The 9438-nt window shown below is 60.9% G+C and overlaps 1 protein-coding gene across 1 annotated transcript in view; it reads left to right on the top strand.

Moving 5' to 3' along the window:
• PDZRN3 (PDZ domain containing ring finger 3) overlaps positions 1–8389 on the top strand; it is a 34558-nt gene extending 26169 nt beyond the window's left edge. The window contains exons 4-8 of the mRNA XM_055135866.1: positions 2283–2381; positions 3415–3477; positions 4320–4421; positions 5553–5669; positions 6293–8389. Of these exons, the coding sequence (XP_054991841.1) occupies positions 2283–2381; positions 3415–3477; positions 4320–4421; positions 5553–5669; positions 6293–7498 (1587 nt within the window). The 3' untranslated portion in view covers positions 7499–8389. The remainder of the gene's footprint in view (positions 1–2282; positions 2382–3414; positions 3478–4319; positions 4422–5552; positions 5670–6292) is intronic.
• Positions 8390–9438: the final 1049 nt, after the last annotated feature.

The following is a 9438-nucleotide window of genomic DNA, read 5'->3' as shown; positions in this document are numbered from 1 at the left end:
CTGGAGGTGAGCCTGCCCTCTGCCGCCACCTCTGCAGTCCTGTCTGGCGTCTGGCCGCAGGGGCTGAGACACACACACTCAAGGCAGAGGCTCCCGCACTGTTGCTCTGGGACCTCAAGTCTTGCCCTTCACTCCCCCGTGGTGCCCGATGCTTCTTGCCAGCCTGTGCCTTGTGTCGGTGCAATCACTGCTAAGCTGGAGGGAGCACTTTAAAGGAGCATTTCTGGCTTCAGTTAAACACACCCTGTAGACCCAGCGACACACCCCTGTTCTTCCTGCGTGCCCTCAGTGCCCTGAGCCAGACGCTCCGCCCACAGTGAGACCCCCGCCCCTGCCTGTCAGACGGGCCCCCACAGTGTAGTCAGGGGCGTGCTGGGGCGGGAGCTGGCCCAGCCTGCCGTGCGGCACCGCCCCGCCCCTCTGGCCGCGGCTTCCCCGTACCAACACCTGCTTCCCCACGTGCGACGGGGAGGCCGCTGCCCTCCAGCTTCTGCTCCAGGGCGCGTGCTGGCACCGTCGCGTGGCGTGAGCCCAGTGCTTGGTCTCCCTTCGCTGGCAGCCCAGGTCCGGCCGCAGCGGGAGCTCCTGGACCCGACTCCCCTCCTGCTCCCCTGGGGCGGTGCCTGCGGAGCCCTCGGGCCACACGAAGCACCAGCCAAGTCTTGGCTTCTGGTTCTGTTCCCGCCTTCGCCCTGCCCCTGCCTCAGTTCCTGCCCGCGCCACCCTCTGCTCTGCTCTGCCCGCAGGGCCTGGGTCAGAGCTACGACTCTCCCTGCCGGAGGGCTGAGGTCCGTGCACTGCGGCCGGGAGCCGGGAGCCGGCCGTCCCCTGACCACACTCGCCTGCAAGCAACGCCGCTTCCCTTGCGTCCAGAGCACTGGCGCTCGGAGCTGACCTGGGGCCCTGGTGTGTGCTGGGAGGTCAGGCCCCTGGTGGAGGGGAGCCAGTGTGCCCTCTCCTGAGGCTCTTTCTCAGTGCTCAGAAATGAATGGTGTTTGGGGCCGGAGCAGTGGTGCAGCGAGGAGGGCACTGGCCTTGCACGTGCCCGGCCTGGTCTGGTCCCCACCAGCCCACGTGGTCCCCTGAGCCGCCAGAAGTGGTCCCTGAGTGCAGAACCTGGAGTCAGCCCTGATTACCACCGGGTGTGGCCCCAACATTTAAAAACAGTGTTTTTTCAGGCATATATGCCACACTGTTAAAGGCGTGACCAGGTATTAGTAGATTAGCGTGTCCATGTTCCCAGGTAAAAGTTTTCCTCTTGGGGTCTAGGGGGTGAATGCATTGCAGTGCTCCTCCGAGCCCTCACTGCACAGAGCTGCAGGGCCTTCCCGGGCGCCTCGCCCTGGCAGCAGTGTAGACAGCCACGGTAGAAGAGAGGGTCAGGCTGTGAGCGAGGTCCTGTCTGCAGAGCCCGGCTCCGGCCCTGCCGGGAAGTCGTGGCACGGGCCTTCCCCTGCGTAGCAAGACCAAGAACCGGCCCAGGATCTGGGCCACTGGCCCACCCCAGGACATCGGTGCTGCTGCTGGCACCTGCCATTCACTGAGGTTCCGGAAGTGTCCACTGCCTCGCTGCCCAGAGAACTTGGGTCTCAGAGTCACGTCAGAGCTGCTGGCTGGTAAACGAGGCTGAAACGGAGCTTGGTGTCCGGCACTCACACCTGAGGCTGCAGCTCCTGTGCAGCGGGCGGGTGGGGTCGGGCGGGTGTGGCGTCGGGCAGGTGCAGGCCCAGACCCGGCAGCAGCCCGGCTGACCGTCCCTCGCGTGCCTCCTGCCCCGTCCTCGTCTCTGGTGTGCTCTCATGGCCGGAGTGCGCGTCCCTGTGGCCATGTCCTGCCCCAGGGATCGGGGTGCCGGCACACTCTCCTTCCTGGGGGTGCCCACGTCATCTGCTTGCGGGTCTCTGGCCGTGGACCTGCAGAGACCCCGGTGTGGCGTGACCGCAGGGCCACCCTGGCAGCGTCATTCTGGCAGGGCTGGTGGTGTGGCTGTGGGAATAGTCTTGGTGGCAGATGTTAACAAAACGCCTTTTAAATAGCCCTGCTCCACAAGTTTTGATGCTTGGTGAAATATGGGTAATTTTTCTTTGGGGGATCAATAAAATAACTATTTTCAAAATGACTTTCTATTGACTGAAGGGTCAGAAATGCCGGGGCATTGATCCCGGGCCCAGAATCGCTCTGTTGTCCCGTGGCTGTCAGTGCAGACAAGCCTACTCCGTCACGGAAGCCGCCAGGCTTAAGGCTGTGCCCTGCCCGCCCGCTCACAACTCCTGTCTCTGCAGGAGGTGGACCTGTACCGAGCCAGCAGCCAGGACAAGCTGGGCCTCACCGTGTGCTACCGGACGGATGAGGAAGATGACCTGGGGATCTACATCAGCGAGGTGAGCGGCACTGGGCAGCCTCGGGTGAGGGAAGCCCTGGGAAGAGTCCCCGCCCAGACTTCTGCTCCTGGGGTGCAGGTCCCATGGGCAACAGGCAACGCCGGGGCGCGGAGCAGAGCCGTGTGGGGCTCTCGGCGCTGCCGTGACATCTGCGTGTTCCTTCCTCCCGTCTTCCTCTGGATGGTGTCTTGGTGGCCGGGTGCAGCTGAACTCAGCTCATCCTGTTCCTGCAGACAGTTTTCTGTGGCCTCCATCTCTCTTTTTTTTTAATTTATTTACATTTTTATTTTTTATTATTAGTGTATCACCATGAGGTACAATTACAGACTTCTAAACTTTCGTGCTTGCGTTCCAGTCACACAATGATTGAGTACCCACCCCTCCACCAGTGCCCATTTTCCACCACCAATAATCCCAGTATCCCGCCCGCCCCCCACCTCTGTGGCGGGGCATTCCCTTCTGTTCTCTCTCCTTTGGGGTGTTGTGGTCTGCAGTAGAGGTACTGAGTGGCTGTCATGTGTGGTCTAGTCTGCTTTCAGCACACATTTCCCATCCCTCGCGGGTCCTCAGAGCACCTTTACCTGGTGTTCCCTTCCCTCTCAGAGCTCCCTCTCCCCCAGGTGAGTGTAGCCTCCATCTCTTAGAGCTTAGCAACCCAAGCACCAGGAAATAAAACTGCATCTCCGTGGGACAAACCATGGAAGGAATGTCAGAATTGAAACGACCCTTTCCCCTGGTCTCCCCCAGGCTGGGGCTGGCCCACCTCACTGGGCTTGAGGGCGGCAGCTACTTTCCGGAATCCCCGTAGCCCGTGGCAGTCGAGACAGGCCTCCCTCTGCCCTGCTATTGCTTTGATCTCCATGATTCAGCTGCCTCCCGCTGGTGTGTGGGGTTCCAGGACGGGAATGAGAGGTCGTCTCCGGCCAGACAGCTTCATTGCCACGCCGGGCCAGCTGTGGGGTGAGGGGGCAGCCGGACACAGTGCTGGGGGTGTGCTGTGTCCCCTGTCAGTGCTGGGATGCCTGTTTTTCAGATCGACCCCAACAGCATTGCCGCCAAGGACGGGCGCATCCGAGAAGGAGACCGGATCATCCAGGTGGGTGGACACAGCACCTCCCTGGAGGGCCAACTGGGACAGGGCAGGGGGCCAGAAAAGGGGCCTTGAGGATCTGCCACACTAAGTCACTGTGAATTGCTCATTCTGACGACCAGTGATGCCCCGTGGACAGGTCAGGCCCGGCATCTGCAGCTGTGAATTGGACTCATCATCCTCACAGAGTTCTCTGGCGCGGTGATTTTCCACCGAGTGTCTCAGGCTTGGGCTTGTCCTTAGTACAGGAGCATCCCTGGCGAAGTCAGTCACGAGGAGAAAGGGTTGTAACTGGAGGGTTTGCATCTCGAGGACCAGTTTCCTTACCTTGAGCCTTGTGGTTCTTTCAGATCCAGAGGAGAATTTCTGTTGTTTTCAGAGTGTGGGACCCCCGTATCCCGCAGTCTAGTGCCTGATCCCCCTCCCCTGCCTCATTGCTCATCCCCACTTCTGTGGCTCCTCCTCCCTGTGTGGAACAGACACTGAGCTCTGGTGCCCTGCTCCTGCAGTAGCCCTGGGGTCCGGCTGAAGGGCAGGCCTGGAGCTCCCGCAGAGCACCGCTAGTGAGCTCTCACTCAGGGACTCTCCCCATCCCTCAGATGCGGGGCAGTGCTGAGGGAGCACCCAGCCACTGCCCGGGCACCGCGCCTCGTCCGGCTGGGGGTGCCCCTTCCCTTGGCCTGTGGTGCTGCCGTGCCCAGCATCTGCTCACAAAGCCTGGCGTCACAGCTGCTGGGGCCAGGGCAGCCTCCTCCGGGAAGCAGTCAGGTACCCCGAGGCTCTGTTCCTGCGAGGGTGCGGACCGGAGGCTTGGCTACAGCCTCATGCCGTGTCGGTCTTCTCCACAGATTAACGGGATTGAGGTACAAAATCGTGAAGAGGCTGTGGCTCTCCTCACCAGTGAGGAGAACAAGAACTTCTCCCTGCTGATCGCCAGACCTGAGCTGCAGGTGGGTCCCCTGCTGGGCGCGCCTGGAGCCACTCGGGACTGGAAGCGACGTCCACTCTGAAGAAGGAAGCCCGGCTGGGGTCACGCAGGGTCGATTCTGGCACCCTTGAAAGATGGGCTGGTGGCCACATGGCAGGCACACAGCGCAGGGGTGAAGAGGGGAAGGAGGGGGTAGATAGACACGTTGCCACGGCGCGTGGCAGCCAGGGTGCTGGCCTGACTGAGCCTTCCTGGGTCTGAGTCTGTCGGCAGGGCCCACACCACTGCCGGACAGCACCACTGGCGACAGGAAATAGGCGCCCGCTGAGACCCGTCTCTCACACCACACGGGCCACCAGACACGCACACAGACATCACAAACACGTACGCACATGTGTGTGCCAACCGGCATGTAACACACCATGCGCTTACATGCCACATATGCACTCATAGTAGACATGCACACACCAGATAGGCATGCACTCTCCATGCACTCACACCACAAGCACACATGTGCACATACATGCACACACATGCACATGTGCACAAACTCTTTGGAACCACCCCAGGGCCCCACTCTGGAGGAGCTGCCTTTGTGGCTGTGTAGCCTGATGCCAGGACCTGACCCTTGGGACCCCCTGTGAGTGTGGGCCCGTGGGGAGTTTTCATGCAGGTGAGCCTCCCCACAATCTGCAGCCCTCGGCTTACCTGCCGGCCACAGGCCAGCTGCAGGCCCTCAGGGGTCAGAAGCACCCGAGCAGGACAGGTGTGTTGGCCCGCGTGGCCTGAGTCACAGGGAGTCAGTGGCCACCTGCAGGCCAGACCTGCGCGGGTGCGAACACCGATCCCACAGTCGTCGGGGTGGCAGAGCACAGGCCGAGCCCTCTGAGACGCCACCAGCAGCCTGACTGGGCCCCAGGCCCCACACACACCACACCCCTCAGTCGGCCTGTCTCGGGCCAAAGTGAGGGGCCCGTGGCCTTGCACCACCCTGCCATCACCCTCCCCAGGAGAGCACCTCGCCTCCTCGCTGGCAGGAGCGTCCAGAACTGCCTGTGGGTGAGGCTGCGTCACCAGAGCTTCCCAGAGGGGTGGGGGGGAGCGGAGCGGGGGACCTTCGCCCACTGCCCCTCATGCTGGCTGTTCTCCCCAGCTGGACGAGGGCTGGCTGGACGAGGACAGGAACGACTTCCTGGATGACCTGCACCTGGACATGCTAGAGGAGCAGCACCAGCAGGCCATGCAGTTCACGGCCAGCCTGTTCCAGCAGGTACCACATGACCCAGCACCGATCCAAACCGAACCCGTTTCCCAGCTTAACCCGAGCCCTCACGCCAACCCCAACCCCAGCCAAAACCCCAGACCCAGTCCTATCCCCGACATTACTCCCACCCCAGCCCCACCCCCAGCCCGTGGGGGAGCAGCCAGAGGAACAGACACTGTCTGGAGAACCAGGCAGTGCCCTCAGCCGCACAGCAGGGGCCAGAGGTGGGCGTCAGGATGGGAATCGATCAGCACTGCAGGGCTCAGTCAGATCACAGAAACTGATCCTAGGGGACCTGTGTCTCGGCCCTGTGTCCGCCGGCCACTGACCACTGAGCACTCCTGTGCTTGACCAGGTCACAGAGTGGGCTGGCCATGCCCACCTCTGCTTCCCTAGTGAAAGGCTGTAGCTGAACCCCAGGGGGTTGGCCCCACCCAGGCCACTGGGGGTGGGCCCTCCTGCTCTTGCTCTTGTTAGTTTGGGGGCCACGTCTGACTGCCCAGAGCTTCCTCCTGGCTCCGCTCTCGGGGATCACTCCCAGTGGGGCCCATGCAGGATGCTGCAGAGCTAACGGGTCGGTTTCGTGCCCCGTCACGGCTCCCGTCCGCTCCCCTGTGTTCCTCTCCTAGAAGAAGCACGAGGAAGACGGGGGCACCACCGACACGGCCACCATCCTCTCCACCCAGCACGAGAAGGACAGCGGCGTGGGGCGCACAGACGAGAGCACGCGCAACGACGAGAGCTCGGAACCCGAGAACCACGGGGACGAGGCGCCCTCCGCCTCCAAGCTGACGTGCAGCCAGGACACGCTGGGCAGCGGCGACCTGCCCCTGAGCACCGAGTCCTTCGCCTCGGCCGACGGCGCGGAGCCGGACGAGCTGGGCATCCCCGCGGCCGAGTGCGAGCACTTCCGCCAGCTGCTGGAGCTCAAGTGCGGCCGGCTGCGGCCCGGCAGCCCGGCCGGGGGCCCCGCGGACGCGGACGCGGGCCGGAGCGAGCCCGAGAGCGTGGACCGCGAGCTGGAGCTGCTCAACGCCGAGCTGCGCAGCATCGAGCTGGAGTGCCTGAGCATCGTGCGCGCGCACCGGGCGCTGCAGCGCGAGCCGCTGGCCGACATCTCCGAGCTGCCCGAGAAGGCCGACAAGGACGGCTCGAGCGCCTACCACACGGGCGACAGCTGCCGCGGCAGCCCGGCCGCGCCCGACGCCGCCCCCGAGGACCCCGTGCCAGCCCCCGCGCGCGCGCGCAGCCCCACGCCGCGCTCGCCCTACCGGCACGCGCACATCCCGGCCCACGCGCAGCACTACCAGAGCTACATGCAGCTGGTGCAGCAGAAGTCGGCCGTGGAGTACGCACACAGCCAGCTGAGCCTGGCCGCGGGGCCCGCCGAGCCGCGCCTCGAGTGGAAGGTGAAGGTGCGCAGCGACGGCTCGCGCTACATCACCAAGCGGCCTGTGCGCGACCGGCTGCTGCGCGAGCGCGCGCTGCGCATCCGCGAGGAGCGCAGCGGCCTGACCACGGACGACGACGCGGCCAGCGAGCTCAAGCTGGGCCGCTACTGGAGCAAGGAGGAGCGCAAGCAGCACGTGGCGCGCGCGCGCGAGCAGCGGCGCCGGCGCGAGCTGCTGCAGCAGAGCCGCCTGCACTGCCCGCGCGAGCAGGACGAGCGCCGCGAGAGCAGCATCCTGGAGCTGAGCCACAAGAAGATGATGAAGCGGAGGAACAAGAGGATCTTCGACAACTGGATGACCATCCAGGAGCTGCTGACGCACGGCACCAGGTCCCCTGACGGCTCCCGCGTGCACGGCGCCTTCCTGTCGGTGACCACCGTGTGACCGCGCCGCGCGTGCGGCGCGCGCCGGGTGGGTGGCCGGCGCGCGGACAGGAGACGGCTGCGCCCTGGCGTTGGGAGCGGCCGCGGCCGTGGGCGGGCACGCACGGGTGCACGCGTGCCTCCGTGTTCGAGCATGCGTCTGTGTGCGAGTGCCGGGCCTGGCCGGGTGGCGGCCACGCGGCCCTTTTCAAATAGCAATTGTACTTTTTTACTTGTTCCTTTTTACATAAAGTGTTTAAATTTCAACAAGATCTTTTATTAAGCATAATTCCACAGAATAGTTGGTTTAAAGTATATTCATATAAAAAAAACTTAAACACGCTTTTTTTTTTTGCCGAAACTCAAATATAACTGCCAGTATGTATTTTTAATGGAACCTATTTTATAATGTTACTTGGCTTGATGTGTTTTTATGAGTGACCATTAATATTTTAGGTCAGCGCTTCCAACCCCAAACCACCAAGCAAGTGTAGCTCACCGTGTGATACACATAAGCAAACCAGCAGTGTTTAGAGTTGGAATGCATACAACATATTTTCCCACTTAAAATTCCTGAAGGAAAGGGTAGAGGTTTTGACAGAAAGCAGAATTTGGTGCAGCTTTGTGGATGTGTCACGCATGTTTACAAATCCTGCCTCTCCAGGGGAGAGTCTGCATGCCCAGGTACAGCTGCTGATGGAGACGGTTGGGGGATGTAAAGACTGAGCATAGTGAACTTGTTTGTAGATTGGAGGGTTAGATTCACCGGGAAGTTCACAACATCATGATTGCTTAGAAACATTAAGTAAAATGGCATTAAAATAAATTATTATTATTTTCTATTTGATATGTTTTAAAGTGACTCCTCATTTTGCAGTGGTGCCTATAAAATAAAAGCCTTTTGCAGTGTTGAGTGTTCTTGTGTTGCGTTACCTGCTGCCTTGGGAGGGTTTGAGTCTCTCAGGTCACACACCTCGCTCTTCCTGAGTCCAGACATGCCAAACTCACTGCACAGTCTATCCCAGCCTCGCAGAAAGCCTCCAGCCGCCCAGCATCATCCAAACAGGAAACTGAGAAAGTTTACCAGTGAATGACCCGTTTATAGTAAAATCTGCTCAGTCAGGAACACTGGCCTCTTCTAGGGGCTTCTTGGGAGTCCACAGTAGACTACGCCGTACACAGTAGAGTACACAGTTCCTGTATTCTTGTGCTTGACTGGAATCACCCAAGCAATGGATTCTAGACTCAGAGACAGTCCTGACTTTGTTTCCTCAGATTTCAGTTACAGTATCTACTGACAAGCACAAATGAAAGGCAGGATCAGAAAGGGTGTCCTAGAACCAGACAGGGGGTTCACCTCTGACGCGGCAGAGATGATCAGGCGTGCAGGCAGCTCTGACAGGGCTGTCAGCATCCCTGCAGCCATCACTGGCGTCCAGGCTTTGTGACCGATCAAGTCACCATTGTCATGGAACATGAGGCTGGGAGATGACACTCATTCCCCAGCTCACTCCTTTGCTCTTCTGTAAGGACTCACTGCATTGCTCTGAGCACCTCTCCAGGGGGTTCTGCGGGACATGGCCCTTCAGATGGTGGTTTCCAGAAATGTTGTGTGTCCAGGAGCAGTTTGTGGCCCGCAAGCTCTTACCGACCTGCCTTCTCAGTGTTGCTGGGAACCACCACCAGCCAGCCAGAGCGTGAAAGGTGCTGAAGCAGGTTCTTCAGGGAAACAACTTCCCCTTCGTGTGTCCTTACCGAAGGCCAGAGTGTGTGCACGGTTGTGAGAGCAGATCCCCAGCCTGACTGCCTGTGGCTCTAGGGTCCAAACCAAAGGGCTCCTGTGTGCCTTGGGTATGAGGACAGCCTGCAACACTCGTGGGAACATGCAGAGCAATGAACATCCAAATCCAATTCAGAGGCTCCGGTTCCAGCCTGTCTCCAGTCTTCAGCACGTCGGCGTGC

Source organism: Sorex araneus, chromosome 4, assembly GCF_027595985.1.
Source record: "Sorex araneus isolate mSorAra2 chromosome 4, mSorAra2.pri, whole genome shotgun sequence".
In the NCBI taxonomy this organism is placed as follows: Eukaryota; Metazoa; Chordata; class Mammalia; order Eulipotyphla; family Soricidae; genus Sorex; species Sorex araneus.
The sequence above is the reverse complement of the archived record's forward strand: the minus strand, read 5'-3'. Positions and strand labels throughout refer to the sequence as shown.